Here is a 17,358-nt window from a genome sequence, read left to right as displayed (position 1 = left end):
CCAGCAGAATAGAGATTTAATTTCTAGCTATGTATAGCAGCATATCCCTTCATGGACAGGCATTGGGAAGTTATGAGGTGAGTTACTCACCATAGAATTCCCAGCCTCTGACCTGCTCTTGTAACCACAGCATAGATATGGCTGGTCCAGTTCAGTTCCTGGTCAATGGTGACCCCCAAGATGATAATGGGGGATTCAGCGACGGTAATGCCATTCAATATCAAGGGGAGATGGTTAGATTCTCTCTTGTTTGAGATGGTCATTGCCTGACACTTCCGTGGCGCGAATGTTACTTGCCACTTAACAGCCCAAGCCTGGATGTTGTCCTTGTCTTGCTGCACATGAACACAGGCTGCTTCAGTATCTGAGGAATTGTGAATGGTGCTGAACATTGTGCAATCCTCAGTGAACATCCCCCCCTTCTGACCTTATAATTGAGGGTAGGTCATTGATAAAGCAGTTGAAGATAGTTGGGCCTAGGACACTACCCTGAGGAACTCCTGCAGTGGTGTTCTGAGACTGAGATGATTGACATCCAACAACCATAACCATCTTATTTTGTGCTAGGTATGACTCCCAACCAGCAGAGAGTTTTACCCGATTCCCATTGACTCCTGTTTTGCTAGGTCTCCTTGATGCCTTATTTGGGCAAATGCTGCCTTGATGTCAAGGGCAGTCACTCTCATTTCACCTCTGGATTTCAGCTTTTTTGTCCATGTTTGGACCAAGGCTGTAATGAGGTCAGGAGCTGAGTGGCCGTTGTCGTTTCTGGTGCCTAGGTCGATGCAGGGTGGTCCATCTGGTTTCATTCCTTTTCTTAGGCCTTATAATGTTTGGACACAACTGAGTGGCTTGCTAGGCCATTTCAAAGGGCATTTAAGAGTCAACCATATTGCTGTGGGTCTAGAGTCACATGTAGGCCAGACCAGATAAAGGACATTAATGAACCAGATGGGCTTTTAACAATAATCGACAATGGTTTCATGATCACCACTAGGCTAGCTTTTTAATTCCAGCTTAATTAATTGAATTCAGATTCCACCATCTGCCGTGGTGGGATTCAAACCCATGTCCCCAGAATATTAGCCTGGGTTACTAGTCTAGTGATATTACCACTAGGCCACCACCTCTCTTCTGCAATCTCTCCTTATAAGACATTCCCACCATCCCAGGGATTAGTCTGGTGAATCTCCGTTGCACTCCCTCTATGGCAAGTATATCCTTCCTTGGATAAGGAGACCAAAACTGTACATAATGCTCCAGGTGCGGTAACAGCAAGACTTTATATAATTGCAGCAAGCCATCTTTACTCCTGTACTCAAATCCTCTAGCAATAAAGGCCAACATACCATTTACCTTCCTAATTGTTTGCTGCACCTGCATACTAGCTTTTAGTGACTCATGAACAAGGACACCCAGGACCCTTTGGACATCAACAGTCACAACCTCTCACCATTTGAGAAATACTCTGCCTTTCTGTTTTTTCTACCAAAGTGGATCACTTCACACTTATTCACATTGTATTCCATCTGCCATGTTCTTGCCTATTCACTTTGCCTGTCCAAATCCCCTTGAAGCCTCTTTGCATCCTCCTCACAACTTACATTCTCACCTAGTTTTGTGTCATCAGCAAATTTGGAAATATTACATTTGGTCCCCACATCCAAATCATTTATATAGATTGTGAACAGTTGTGGCCCAAGCACTGATCCTTGTGGTAACCCATGAGTAACAGCCTGCCATCCTGAGAATGAATCATTTATTCTTACTCTCTGTTTTCTGTCTGTTAACCAATTCTCAATCCAGAGCAGTATGTTACCCCCAATCCCATGTGCTCTAATTTTGTTTACTAACCTCCTGTGTGGGACCTTATCAAAAGCTTTTTGAAAATCCAAATACACCACATCCACTGGTTCTCCTTTATCTATGCTACAAGTAACATCCCCCAAAAAATTCCAACAGGTTTGTCAAACATGATTTCCCTTTCATGAATCCATGTTGACTCTTATATCATTATTTCCCAAGCGTCCAGTTATCTCATCCTTTATGATAGAATCTAAAGCCGAAATTTTTCTTGGGGCGGGAGGTCCCATCTACCGGCCAAAAAGTTGGTGGCGAGCCTGCCTCCGCCGAGCCTAGTGAGCCAGACTGGGATTTTTCACTCCCCACACCTTTAATTGGTGTTAAGCAGGACTTCCACCTCCTTGAGGCAGGAGGTCCTGCCTAATAGGGCTGCCAGCCAAACAGTGGGCTGGCAGCTCTTAGTCCCAGCAGTACCACTGGCAGCGGTGGCCACTGCTGGGACTACACCCAGCCATCACAAGACGATGAAGGACAGCCCCGGAAAAATGTACATTTTTAGGGCCTCGCCGGGGTCGTTTGGGGGGGCAGGGATCGTGTTCTGCATTGGGGGGGTGCAGTTAGGGCTTCGGGGGTGTCTTCCGTAGGGCACAGTGTGCCCAATCAGGAGGGCCCCTCCCTCCCAGTCAACAAGAAGGCCGCCTGGTTTCACCAGTGGTGGGCGGAGATTCTTGCGTGCCTGTTAATTGGCCACTTAAGGGCCTTGATTGGCCTGGGGAGGGCGGGCCGTTCCTCGCTGCCATCCGTGTAAAATTGCAGCGGGGCTGGGAGGGGTTCGGGAATGCCCCCCCCCTCTGGCTCGTTGTGGGGGGGAGGGGAGGTCGTAAAATCCCAGCATAAGATTTTCCCTACTATTGACATTGAGCTAACAGGTTTGTAGATCTCCGTTTTCTCCATCGCTTCCTTCTTAAATAGTGGGGTTACATTTGCTACTTTCCAGTCTGCAGGAACCCTTCCAGAGTCTATAGAATTTTGAAAGATAACTATCAATGCATCCACTATCTCTATAGCCACCTCCTTCAATACTCTGGTCCAGGGGATTTATCAACTTTCAATCCAATAAATTTTTTGAAAACTATGTCTTTATTGATACTAATTTCTTTCACTTCCTCATTTTACAAGTCCCTTGGTTTCCTACTATTGCTGGGAGATTTTCTGTCTTCATCCATGAAGACACCTTTATGTTCCTAGCTAGCTTGCATTCATAATCTCTTTATCAGTTTCTTGGTTCTCCATTGTTGGATTCTAAATTGTTCCCAATCCTCAGGCTTACCACGTTTTCTGGCGACCTTATAAGCCACTTCCTTTGACCTAATACAAATTTTAACTTCTTTTGTTAGCCACGGTTGATTCACCTTTCCCGTTGGGTTATTGCATCTTCGAAGAATGCATATGTGTTGTAAACCGTGTAATACTTCTTCAAATACTAGTCATTGCCTGTCTACCATCAAATCTTTTAATGTATTTTCCCAGTCCACCACAGCCAACTTGCTCCTCATACCTTTGTTCAGATTTAAGAACCTAGTTTCAGAATGAACTATATCGCTTTCAAACTTAATGTAAAATTCTATCACATTGTGGTCACTATTTCCCAATGGCTCCTTTACAGCATGTTATTAATTAACTCTTTCTCATTACATAATACTAAATCTAAAATAGCCCGATCCCTAGTTGATTCTTCAACATACTGCTCCAGAAACCCATCTCATACACACTCCAGGAATTCTTTGAGAGACCAAAAACCTGTCTATCCCAGCCTTAAATGTATTCAGTGATGGAGCATCCACAAGCCTTTGGGGTAGAGAATTACAAAGATTCATAACTCAGAGTGAAGTAGTTTCTCCTCATTTCAGTCCTAAATCATCAGCCCCTTATCCTGTGACTGTGCTCCCGTGTTTTAGATTCCTCGACCAGCGGAAACAATCTCTCAGTGTCTACCCTATCCAACCCCTTCAGAATCTTATATGTTTCAATGAGGTCACTTTTCATTCTTCTAAACTTCAGAGAATATAGGCCCAATTTACTCAGTCTCTCATCATAGGACAACCCCCTCATCCCAGGGACCAATTTAGTGAACCTTCACTGTAACGCCTCCAGTGAAAGTACATCCTTTCTTAAATGTGGAGACCAAAACTGCATAAAGTACTAGATGTGGTCTCACCAAAACCCTGTACAATTGTAGCAAGACCAATCCCCTTGCAATAAAACTCTGGTTCAGCCTCTTTTTGTCCAATTCTGGGAACCACACATCAGGAAGAACGTGAAGGCTTTCAAAAGGGTGCCGAAAAGGTTTGAGAATGGTTCCAGTGATGAGGAACTTCAGTTCTGTGGATAGATTTGGAGAAGCTGGGGCTGCTCTCCTTGGAGAAGATTAAGGAGATTTGATAGAGGTGTTCAAAATCATGAGGGATCTGTACAGAGTAGATAGAAACTGTTCCCATTGGCAGAAGGGTTGAGAACCAGCGGACACTGATTTTTAGTGATTGGCAAAAGAACCAATGGAGACACGAGGAAAAATCTTTTTATGCAGCAAGTGGTTAGATCTGGAATGCACTATCTGAAGAGTATGGTGGAGGCAGATTCAGTCGGGGCCTTCAAAAGGAATTGGATAAAAAGCTGAAGAGAAAAAAGTTGCAGGGCTGCGGGGAAAGGACGGGAGAGTGGGACTGAAGGGGGGGTGAGGCAGAAAACAGGTAACTATAGGCCAGTTAGCAGTTAGCTTGATGTCTGTTGTGGGGAAGGTGTTAGAATTGATCATTAAGGAGGCTACAGCTGGGCACTTAGAAAAACTCAAGGTAATCAGGAAGTCAGCATGATTTTGTGAAAGGGAGATCATGTTTAACCAATTTATTGGAGTTCTTTGAAAGAGTAACATGTGCCATGGATAAAGGGGAGCCCTTTGACGTACTGTACTTGGATGTCCAGAAGGCATTTGACAAGGTGCCCCATAAAAGGTTATTGCGCAAAGTAGGAGCTCATGGTGTAGGGAGTAACATATTAGCATGGATAGAAGATTGGCTGGCTGGCAGAAAACAGAGTACGCATAAACGGGTCCTTTTCTGATTGGCAGGATGCGACGAGTGGCGTCGCACAGGGGTCGGTGCTGGGGCCTCAACTTTTTACAATTTATATCAATGACTTAGATGAGGGGAGCGATGGTATGGCAGCTAAATTTGCAGATGACACAAAGATAGGTAGGAAAGTATGTTGTGAAGAGGACATAAGCAGGTTGCAGACCGATATAGATAGGTTGAGTGAGTGGGCAAAAATCTGGCAGATGGAGTATAATGTGGGAAAATGTGAACTGGTTCACTTTGGCAGGAAGAATAAAAAAGCAGAGTATTTCTTAAATCGGGAACGACTGCAGGATTCCGAGGTGCAGAGGGATCTAGGTGTCCTAATGCATAAGTCACAAAATGTTAGTATGCAGATACAACAAGTAATAAAGAAGGCTAATGGAATGCTATCCTTTATCACGAGGAATTGAAAATAAAAATAAGGATGTTATGCTTCAGTTATACAGGGCATTGGTGAGACCACATCTCAAATACTGTGTGCAATTTTGGTCTCCTTATTTAAGGAACAATGTAAATGCATCGCAGGCGGTTCAGAGGCAGTTTACTAGATTGATACCTGAAATGAGCAGGTTGTCTTATGAGGAAAGGTTGGACAGACTGGGCTTGTTTTCACTGGAGTTTAGGAGAGTGAGGAGAGACTTGGTTAAATATATAAAATCCAGAACTGTCTTGACAAGGTGAATGTGGAAGCTGAAGGTGGGTGAGTACAGAACTAGGAGGCATTATTATAAAATTAGGAGTAGCCCTTTTAGGAAAGAGACGAGGAGAATTTTTTTTCTCAGAGTGTTGTGCGACTTTGGAATTCTCTGCCTCAGAAGGTGTTGGAGGCGGGGTCATCAAATGTTTTTGAGGCAGAGTAGATAGATTCATGTTAGGCAAGGGAATGAAAGATTATCGGGGTAAATGAGAGTGGAATTCGAGACAGAAACAGATCAGCCATGATCTTATTAAATGGCAGAGCAGGTTCAACAGGCTGAATGGCCTACCTCTGGTCCAAATTCGTATGTTCATATGGACTGGCTGAATTGCTCTCGCACACAGCGGCATGGAGACGACAAGCTGAATGGCCTCAGTCTGTGCTGTAACCTTGCTTTTAAGATTTTTTTTTCCATCTGTAGTAAAGTGCCACACCTTGAAGGGCGACATCGAAAGTATGTCATGTGTTATTTTTGTACTAAAATCTTAGAAGTCTGTGTGCTTTAAAAAAGGATGTTCAGTGGACAGGGACACCTGCAAATAGCTGAAATTGTTGGATGTTTTGGATGAATAGGAAAAGCAAGCCGTTTCAAGGAAGGCAACCTGGGGTTTTTGACCTTCCCAGAGCAACATTTTGAATGATGTTGGAGACACTGTGTCTGGTCATGTGATCGGCTCAGGAGGTTTACTTTTTTTTGGACCCTTTTCAAAACCATCGAATTGGACAAATAGCAGGCATTTGAAATTCGGTTTCTGACCTGGCTGGAAATTGAAGTGGAAGACCCAGAAAACCTCTCTCTGTAAAGGAAACTTGCATCACTTGAAAAGAAACCCTGTATTTGAAAGGTGGTAGGTTCCTATTGCCTCCTGTCCCTGGGGAATTCCTGCATCCAGTGTGGTTCTTGTTTCCCCCTGTTTTTTGGGAAATCCTGGAATCTGAAGAAAGCTACTATCCTGCTGCTGAGAATCCTAAGCAGACCTATTGTTACACCCCTGCTTAAAGACCTATGTGACGCTTGCCGTAGCCGAATTGCCTTGAATGCCTACCCATCACAGACTGTTCATCAACCTCACCTGGAGAAACTGCAAGTGGCATCCGACTAGTTGACTCTGGGACACCGCACCCAACTGAAGGATTTCCTACCAGAACGTGACTGATTTTTTTTTATTATTCCTTCTATTCCGCAAAAACAGCTGAAAACCAAAACCCTTTTTTCCTTGTTAACCGTTTTTTAAAAATGTATGTGTGTGTGCATAAGACTAGGGAAATAAGGAGCTTTCATATATAGATTTATCTCATTCGTGGTTAAGACTTTTTTTCTAATAAATAGTTAATGTTGTTGTTGTTTAAAGAAACCTGGTGGGTGTGCTTTATTCTGGAGGACAGAGTCTAATTGGCTATTCCTCGGTAGGTGGGAAAAATTTATTTATATGTTGTGACCGGTGGAGAAGAGGGACTGAATTAACAATACATTTCTCCTGCCTTGGTTGTAACACATGTTTGTGGTAGACATCATGTCTCCTACCGCTACCTCCCAATCTCACCCTTGCACTCGCCAGTGTCTCCAGCCTACCTAGTCCTGTTTCAAAACCTTTGGAAGGTTCTTGTAGCCTCTGCTGAGAACACCTTGACCTACTTCAACGGAATAGCAACAAAAGTTAAATCTTCTTCTCAAGCACACTATCACCAGAGCTGCCACATCAGCTGATTTCCAGAGCACTGTGCTTCTAAAAGGGCAAGTGTTCAGCAGTCCGTTTTGACTGACAAAAATGAATTTTTACGACTTTCAGGGAAAAGGGTAGAGAAACAGATTTAAACTGCACGTTCTCGCCCTCCCTCCAGTGTATTTTTTTCCTCTCAGAGCACATGGCATTTGGAAGAGACGTTCTTGGATAGATTTTCCATTTTAGATTTCCTGAGGTTTTTGCTGAAAAACTGGCTTGAAGGTTCAGGAAAATATCCAGTTTTGTTTATCTTTTTAATCAAATGATGTGACTTACTGTCATTTGAGTAGTTATATAATGGATAGATTATTAAATATATTTTTCAAATACATGAAGTATCTCATAGTACTTGTTTACAAAATAAATCTTTCTTTCTTTAGCTCCAGAAATCCTTGAAGGGAAGGCAGTTGTTCCAGAAACAGATATCTGGGCTGTTGGTGTGCTGACCTTTACAATGTGAGTTCTTTATATTGACATCTCTGACTACTTATTCCTTCAGGATTAAGTTACCTGCACAAACCGCCCCTTCCCCACCCTCACTCCTTTCTCATCCTCAGTCTGTCACTTGCAAAAGAAACATTTTGTATAAAATTTATTCCCCCCTACCCCCACAAGGATCCAATTCAATTACTAGATGATAGTGTAGTGGTTTGGTATTGGACTAGCAACCCATCGGAACTGACTTCAGATCCCACCATTCTATATTGTGAAGTTGTATTCAATAAATCTGACCATAAAAGTTTCTGGATGGTTGTAACTAGTTCACTAATGTTCAGGGACAGAAAGCTGTCTCTCCAGCCCCAAATCTTCATTGAACTCAGAGCACCAAGAAGTTCCATCACCAACTTCTCAGTACTACTACAGTTGGGCAGTGTAACCTTGCCATCTTCACCAACATCCTGAAAACGAAACAAACAATCTGTCAAGTTAACCTATCACAGCTGGTACAACATAGGGACGTCACACATGATCTTAGCGTCCCTGAACAAGAGAGTATGAAATCAGTCAGAGTTTGGAGCCCTGATGATTCTGCACTAACATCTGCTGGAAGTGTACATGTACAGACACAAGCTAAGAACAGAACTGACTCAGCTATTACATTGCACATGGACACCATCATTTTCCAGAATCTCACACAAAGAATCACCACTTAAATGAGATACTGGACGCCTCCCACCATCTTGTGGGAGAAAGGGAGTAAAATAGGGATAATTTAAGAGGAAAAAAAAAATTACATCACCATTACTACTGGAAAAGCCTGCAAGTTTCCAGGGGTACATTACAGCTTTGTTAAAACTGAAAGAGAAATTAACTCACCATTTTGCACATATCCTCAATCGGTTTAACCTGACAATCAACTTCACTGACTTTGTGCTTTTTTGCTGCATCTTTTTGTTGGTAATCCATTACAAAATTTCCCTTAACATTCTCTCCCCTTATTTGTATAAAAAGTGTGTTTTTATGTCCTTTCATAATTAGTAATCTTCAGTAAAGGTCAGGTCATGTAGTTTAGTAAGTGGAAGAGTTCTGAATAAATTCTGCTGATTTAAGATATTTATCCATTATTCGTCCCATCCTAATAGCTAATTAGGTTAGAATATCTCTGGCCATCATGTGCAGCGACAAAATAAATTCATTCATGCTGACTTACTCAGTTCAGAATTTCAAATGAAATTGTGTCCCCTGGTTCTCGGCTCCCCAACCAGGGGAAACATCTTACCTGCATCTACCCTGTCTATCCCTTTAAGTCGTCTTCTTCTTCTTTGGTCTCCTTGTCTCGAGACACAATGGGTAAGTGCCTGGAGGCGGTCAGTGGATTGTGAAGCAGCGCCTCTTCTTCTTTGGCCTCCTTATCTTGAGAGACAATGGGTAAGCGCCTGGAGGTGGTCAGTGGTGTGTGGAGCAGCGCCTGGAGTGGCTATAAAGGCCAATTCTAGAGTGACAGACTCTTCCACAGGTGCTGCAGAAAAATTTGATTGTCGGGGCTGTTACACAGTTCGCTCTCCCCTTGCGCTTCTGTCTTTTTTCCTGCCAACTGCTAAGTCTTTTCGACTCGCCACACTTTAGCCCCGCCTTTATGGCTGCCCGCCAGCTCTGGCAAACGCTGGCAACTGACTCCCACGACTTGTGATCAATGTCACAGGACTTCATGTTGCGTTTGCAGACGTCTTTAAAGCGGAGACATGGACGGCCGGTGGGTCTGATACCAGTGGCTAGCTCGCTGTGCAATGTGTCTTTGGGGATCCTTCCATCTTCCATGCGGCTCACATGGCCATGCCATCTCAAGCGCCGCTAACTCAGTAGTGTGTATAGGCTGGGGATGTTGGCCGCCTCGAGGACTTCTGTGTTGGAGATACGGTCCTGCCACCTGATGCCAAGTATTCTCCGGAGGCACCGAAGATGGAATGAATTGAGACGTCGCTCTTGGCTGACATACGTTGTCCAGGCCTCGCTGCCATAGAGCAAGGTACTGAGGACACAGGCTTGATACACTCGGACTTTTGTGTTCCATGTCAGTGCGCCATTTTCCCACACTCTCTTGGCCAGTCTGGACATAGCAGTGGAAGCCTTTCCCACGCGCTTGTTGATTTCTGCATCTAGAGACAGGTTACTGGTGATAGTTGAGCCTAGGTAGGTGAACTCTTGAACCACCTCCAGAGCGTGGTCGCCAATATTGATGGATGGAGCATCTCTAGAGTGGCTATAAAGGCCAAATCTAGAGCGACAGACTCTTCCACAGGCACTGCAGATAAAATTAGTTGTCGGGGCAGTTACACAGTTGGCTCTTTCCTTGTGCTTGTCTTTTTTCCTGCCAACAGCAAAGTCTCTTCGACTCACCACTCTTTAGCCTTACCTTTATGGCTGTCTGTCAGCTCTGGCGATCACTGGCAACTGACTCCAACGACTTGTGGTCAGTGTCACAGGACTTCATGTCGCGTTTGCAGACGTCTTTAAAGCGGAGACATGGACGGTCGGTGGGTCTGATACCAGTAACGAGCTCGCTGTACAATGCGTCCTTGGGGATGCTGCCATCTGCCATGCGGCTCACATGGCCAAGCCATCTCAAGCGCCACTGGCTCAGAAGGGTGTTTATGCTAGGGATGTTGGCCGCCTCGAGGACTTCTGCGTTGGAGATATGGTCCTGCCACCTGACGCCAAGGATTCTCCAGAGGCAGCGAAGATGGAATGAATTGAGACGTCGCTCTTGGCTGACGTATGTCGTCCAGGCCTCGCTGCCATAGAGTAAGGTACTGAGGACACAGGCTTGATACACTCGGACTTTTGTGTTCTGTGTCAGTGCGCCATTTTCCCCACACTCTCTTGGCCAGTCTGGACATAGTAGCGTACGCCTTTCCCATGCGCTTGTTGATTTCTGCATCGAGAGACAGGTTACTGGTGATAGTTGAGCCTAGGTAGATAAACTTTTGAACCACTTCCAGAGCGTGATCGCCGATATTGATGGATGGAGCATTTCTGACGTCCTATCCCATGATGTTCGTTTTCTTAAGGCTGATGGTTAGGCCAGATTCGTTGCAGGCAGCCACAATCCTGTCGTTGAGTCTCTGCAGACACTGTTCTGTGTGGGATGTTAATGCAGCATCCTCATCAAAGAGGAGTCCCCTGATGAGGACCTTCCATACTTTGGTCTTCGTACTAAGTCGGGCAAGGTTGAACAACCTGCCATCTGATCTTGTGTGGAGGAAAATTCCTTCTTCTGAAGACTTGAACGCATGTGAGAGCAGCAGGGAGAAGAAGATCCCAAACAGTGTAGGTGCAAGAACACAGCCCTGTTTCACGCTATTCAGGATAGGAAAGAGGTCTGATGAGGCACCACTATGCTGAATTGTGCCTTTCATATTATCATGGAATGAGGTGATGATACTTAGTAGTTTTGGTGGACGTCCGATCTTTGCTAGTAGTCTGAAGAGACCACGTCTGCTGACAAGGTCAAAGGCTTTGGTGAGATCTATGAAAGCAACGTAGAGGGGCATCTGTTGTTCGCGGCATTTCTCCTGTAGCTGGCGAAGGGAGAACAGCATGTCAATGGTGGATCTCTCTGCTCGAAAGCCACACTGTGCCTCAGGGTAGACATGCTCAGCCAGCTTCTGGAGTCTGTTTAAAACGACTTGAGCGAAGACTTTCCCCACTATGCTGAGAAGGAAGATTCCAAAGTAGTTGTTGCAGTCACCACAGTCACCCTTGTTGTTATAGAAGGTGATGATATTGGCATCACACGTGTCCTGTGGTACTGCTCCCTCATCCCAGCACAGGCAAAGCAGTTAATGGAGTGCTGAGAGTAGAGCAGGCTTGGCACTTTTGATTATTTCAGGGGTAATGCCATCCTTCCCAGGGGCTTTTCCACTGGCTAGAGAATCAATGGCATCACTGAGTTCCAATTTTGTTGGCTGTTCATCCAACTCATCCATGACTGGCAGAGACTGGGCTGCATTGAGGGCGGTCTCAGTGACAACATTTTCCCTGGAGTACAGTTTTAGGTAATGCTCCACCCAGCGGTCCATTTGCTTGCATTGGTTAGTGATCGTGTCCTCTGATTTAGACTTGAGGGGGGGGCAATCTTCTTGATGGTTGGCCCAAAAGCTCTCTTAATGCCATCATATATTCCTCTGATGCTTCCGGTGTCGGAGGCCTGCTGAATACGACTTCATAGGTGTTGCCAGTAGTCATTTGCACAGCGCCTGGCTGTTTTTGTGCAGCGCTTCTGGCTACTTTAAGTGCGACAGATGTTAACTCACTGGGGGCTTTCTTGTAGTTCAACAGTGCAGTGCGCTTAGCGGCTATGACAGGTTCCAGCTCTTCAAAGTGAGATTGAAACCAATCTGCATTCTGCTTCTCACGTTTGCCATAGGTGGTCATTGCTGAGGCATAGATGGTGCCTCTGATGTGGGCCCACTTGGTCTCTGCATCCCCTGCAGGAGTGTTTTGAAGGGCTTTTTCAAGTGAATTAAAAAACTTATGTAACAGCTGTGGATAAGAAATTCTGTTAGTGTTGATGCGCGGGCGGCCCTTCTGCTTGGAGCGTTTAGCTTCTTTGGTTTGAGTCTAACTTTGCCGCACACCAGGGAGTAGTCGGTGTCACAGTCCGCACTGTGGAAGCTGCGTGTCATTTGGACGCTGCTTATAGAGGCTCGCCTTGTATATTGTAGGTTTCAATGAGATCAGTTAGATTAGTTAGATCAATGAGATTAGTTTTGGTGGCAGCAGCTTTGACAGTAGCTGAGGTGCGGAGCGAACTTGCAGCTGGGAAGTCAATTTCAGTGTAAGTTAAAAGTTAATTCCCTTTTGTTTTCGGAGGAGCAGGGGACTGCTGGGTAAGTAAAAACTATATATTTGGGTGGTTTAAAATCTCTTTCTTTTAGTTTTGGTGGCAGCAGCTTTGACAGTAGCTGAGGTGCGGAGCGAACTTGCAGCTGGGAAGTCAATTTCAGTGTAAGTTAAAAGTTAATTCCCTTTTGTTTTCGGGGGACCAGGGGACTGCTGGGTAAGTAAAAACTATATATTTGGGTGGTGGCTGTACCTGAGACACTACACATGTAGTGTCTCCCACCCACCCTCCTCCCCTAACCAAAAAAAAGGACTCTGGTGTGTTGATAAGGTAAGCTTTTTATTTAAGAAGTTCTGTCTGTTGGATTGCTAACCTAACAAATTTTGACTTTTTTTTTTGGTTTTTCAGTAGATTTGTTGGGAATTTAGAATAGAGGGAATGGAAGTTAAGGCAGTTGTATGTTCCTCCTGCAGAATGTGGGAGGTAAGGGTCGCCAAGAGTGTCCCTGCTGACTGCATCTGCGGGAAGTGCACCCAACTCCAGCTCCTCGAGAACCGCGTTAGGGAACTGGAGCTGGAGCTGGATGAACTTCGGATCATTCGGGAGGCGGAGGGGGTTATTGAGAGGAGTTATGGGGAGGTAGTCACACCTCAGGTAAAAGAAGTAGGTAGATGGGTTACCGTCAGGGGAAGGAGAGGGAACCAGCAGGCAGTGCAGGGATCCCCTGTGGCCGTTTCCCTCAACAACAGGTATACCGTTTTGGATACTGTTGCGAGGGACGACTTACCAGGAGTAAGCAATGGGGTACAGGTATCTGGCACAGAGTCTATCCCTGTTGCTCAGAAGGGAAGGGGGAAGAGGAGCACAGCATTAGTCATTGGGGACTCCATAGTTAGGGGAACAGATAGGAGGTTCTGTGGGAACGAGAGAGACTCACGGTTGGTGTGTTGCCTCCCAGGTGCCAGGGTTCGTGATGTCTCGGATCGTGTTTTGGGGATCCTTAGGGAGGAGGGGGAGCAGCCCCAAGTCGTGGTCCACATAGGCACCAACGACATAGGTCGGAAGAGAGATGGGGATTTAAGGCAGAAATTCAGGGAGCTAGGGTGGAAGCTTAGAGCGAGAACAAACAGAGTTGTTATCTCTGGGTTGTTGTCCGTGCCACGTGATAGCGAAGCGAGGAATAGGGAGAGAGAGGAGTTGAACACGTGGCTGCAGGGATGGTGCAGGAGGGAGGGTTTTAGTTTCCTGGATAATTGGGGCTCTTTCTGGGGTAGGTGGGACCTCTACAAACAGGATGGTCTTGACCTGAACCAGAGGGGTACCAATATCCTCGGGGGGAGATTTGCTGGTGCTCTTTGGGGGGGTTTAAACTAATTCAGCAGGGGAATGGGAACCTAAATGTAGTGCCAGTGTACAGGATGTTGAGAGTAGTGAGGTCAGGGATAAGGTTACAAGGAAGCAAGAGGGCACTGGCAAGCAAGAACCTGGTTTAAAGTGTGTCTACTTCAACGCCAGGAGCATCCGGAATAAGGTGGGTGAGCTTGCAGCATGGGTTGGTACCTGGGATCTCGATGTAGTGGCCATTTCGGAGACATGGGTAGAGCAGGGGCAGGAATGGATGTTGCAGGTTCCGGGATTTAGATGTTTCAGTAAGAACAGAGAAGATGGTAAAAGAGGGGGGGGTGTGGCATTGTTAATCAAGGAGAGTATTACAGCGACAGAAAGGACGTTTGAGGACTCGTCTACTGAGGTAGTATGGGCCGAGGTTAGAAACAGGAGAGGTGAGGTCACCCTGTTGGGAGTCTTTTATAGACCTCCGAATAGTTCCAGAGATGTAGAGGAAAGGAAAGCGAAGATGATTCTCGACAGGGGCGAGAGTAACAGGGTAGTTATTATGGGGGACTTTAACTTTCCAAATATCGACTGGAAATACTATAGTTCGAGTAGTTTAGATGGGTCAGTTTTTGTCCAGTGTGTGCAGGAAGGTTTTCTGACACAGTATGTAGACAGGCCAACCAGGGGCGATGCCACATTGGATTTGGTACTGGGTAATGAACCAGGCCAGGTGTTAGATTTAGATGTAGGTGAGCACTTTGGTGATAGTGATCACAATTCGGTTAGGTTTACCTTAGCGATGGGCAGGGACAGGTATATACCGCAGGGCAAGAATTATAGCTGGGGGAAAGGAAATTATGATGCGATTAGGCAAGATTTAGGATGCGTAGGATGGGGAAGGAAACTGCAGGGGATGGGCACAATCGAAATGTGGAGCTTATTCAAGGAGGAGCTACTGCGTGTCCTTGATAAGTATGTACCTGTCAGGCAGGGAGGAAGTTGTCGAGCGAGGGAGCCGTGGTTTACTAAAGAAGTTGAAGCGCTTGTCAAGAGGAAGAAGAAGGCTTATGTTAGGATGAGACGTGAAGGCTCAGTTAGGGCGCTTGAGAGTTACAAGCTAGCCAGGAAGGATCTAAAGGGAGAGCTAAGAAGAGCAAGGAGAGGACATGAGAAGTCATTGGCGGATAGGATCAGGGAAAACCCTAAGGCTTTCTATAGGTATATCAGGAATAAAAGAATGACTAGAGTTAGATTAGGGCCAATCAAGGATAGTAGTGGGAAGTTGTGTGTGGAATCAGAGGAGATAGGGGAAGTGTTAAATGAATATTTTGCGTCAGTATTTACAGTAGAGAAAGAAAATGTTGTCGAGGAGAATACTGAGATTCAGGCTACTAGGCTAGATGGGATTGAGGTTCACAAGGAGGAGGTGTTATCAATTTTGGAAAGTGTGAAAATAGATAAGTCCCCTGGGCCAGATGGGATTTATCCTAGGATTCTTTGGGAAGCCAGGGAGGAGATTGCAGAGCCTTTGTCCTTGATCTTTATGTCGTCATTGTCGACAGGAATAGTGCCAGAAGACTGGAGGATAGCAAATGTTGTCCCCTTGTTCAAGAAGGGGAGTAGAGACAGCCCTGGTAATTATAGACCTGTGAGCCTTACTTCGGTTGTAACCTTATTGAGTTTTTCGAGAAGGTGACCAAACAGGTGGATGAGGGTAAAGCAGTGGATGTGGTGTATATGGATTTCAGTAAGGCGTTTGATAAAGTTCCCCACGGTAGGCTATTGCAGAAAATACGGAAGTATGGGGTTGAAGGTGATTTAGAGCTTTGGATCAGAAATTGGCTAGCTGAAAGAAGACAGAGGGTGGTGGTTGATGGCAAATGTTCATCCTGGAGTTTAGTTACCAGTGGTGTACCGCAAGGATCTGTTTTGGGGCCACTGCTGTTTGTCATTTTTATAAATGACCTGGAAGAGGGTGTAGAAGGGTGAGTTAGTAAATTTGCGGATGACACTAAGGTCGGTGGAGTTGTGGATAGTGCCGAAGGATGTTGTAGGGTACAGAGGGACATAGATAGGCTGCAGAGCTGGGCTGAGAGATGGCAAATGGAGTTTAATGCGGAAAAGTGTGAGGTGATTCACTTTGGAAGGAGTAACAGGAATGCAGAGTACTGGGCTAATGGGAAGATTCTTGGTAGTGTAGATGAACAGAGAGATCTTGGTGTCCAGGTACATTAATCCCTGAAGGTTGCTACCCAGGTTAATAGGGCTGGTAAGAAGGCATATGGTGTGTTAGCTTTTATTAGTAGGGGGGTCGAGTTTTGGAGCCACGAGGTCATGCTGCAGCTGTACAAAACTCTGGTGAGACCGCACCTGGAGTATTGCGTGCAGTTCTGGTCACCGCATTATAGGAAGGATGTGGAAGCTTTGGAAAGGGTGCAGAGGAGATTTACTAGAATGTTGCCTGGTATGGAGGGAAGGTCTTACGAGGAAAGGCTGAGGGACTTGAGGTTGTTTTCGTTGGAGAGAAGGAGGAGGAGAGGTGACTTAATAGAGACATATAAGATAATCAGAGGGTTAGATAGGGTGGATAGTGAGAGTCTTTTTCCTCGGATGGTGATGGCAAACACGAGGGGACATAGCTTTAAGTTGAGGGGTGATAGATATAGGACAGATGTCAGAGGTAGTTTCTTTACTCAGAGAGTAGTAGGGGCGTGGAACGCCCTGCCTGCAGCAGTAGTAGACTCGCCAACTTTAAGGGCATTTAAGTGGTCATTGGATAGACATATGGATGAAAATGGAATAGTGGAGGTCAGATGGTTTCACAGGTCGGCGCAACATCGAGGGCCGAAGGGCCTGTACTGCGCTGTAATGTTCTAAATTCTAAAAATCACCTCTCATTCTACGAAACTCTGGAGAATACAGGCCCAGTTTCCCCAATCTCTCTTCATAGGACAGTCCTGCCATCCCAGGAACAAGTCTGCTGAATCTTCGTTACACCCCCTCTATGGCAATAATATCCTTCTTAAAGGGACCAAAGCTGCACACTTGTGCTCCAGGTGCAGTCCAACCAAGGTTCTATACAATTGAAGCAAAACTTCACTACTCCTGTACTCAAATCCTCTTGCAATAAAGGCTAACATACCATTAGCCTTCCTAACAGCTTGCTGCACCTGCATGTTAGCTTTCAGTGACTTATTGAAGAGGACACCCAGATCCCTTTTTACATGTAATCTCTTACCATTTAAAAAATACTCCACATCTACCTCTCCTACCAACGTGGATATCCTCACATTTTTCCTCATTATATTCCATTTACCATGTTCTTGCTCACTCACTGGGCTGAATTTTGATCAGCCTCTCGACACCATGGGTCGCGGCAGG

General features: G+C 45.5%; 1 protein-coding gene across 1 annotated transcript in view; it reads left to right on the top strand.

Annotated features, from left to right (window-relative positions):
* obscnb (obscurin, cytoskeletal calmodulin and titin-interacting RhoGEF b) overlaps nt 1-17,358 on the top strand; it is an 868,128-nt gene that overhangs the window by 846,323 nt on the left and 4,447 nt on the right. Inside the window, exon 164 of the mRNA XM_068053434.1 lies at nt 7,739-7,814. Coding sequence (XP_067909535.1) covers nt 7,739-7,814 — 76 coding nt within the window. The remainder of the gene's footprint in view (nt 1-7,738; nt 7,815-17,358) is intronic.

The sequence above is a fragment of the Heterodontus francisci genome, chromosome 2, assembly GCF_036365525.1.
Source record: "Heterodontus francisci isolate sHetFra1 chromosome 2, sHetFra1.hap1, whole genome shotgun sequence".
NCBI classification, from domain to species: domain Eukaryota; kingdom Metazoa; phylum Chordata; class Chondrichthyes; order Heterodontiformes; family Heterodontidae; genus Heterodontus; species Heterodontus francisci.
Note: the sequence above shows the minus strand (reverse complement) of the source record. Positions and strands in the feature narration are given on the sequence as shown.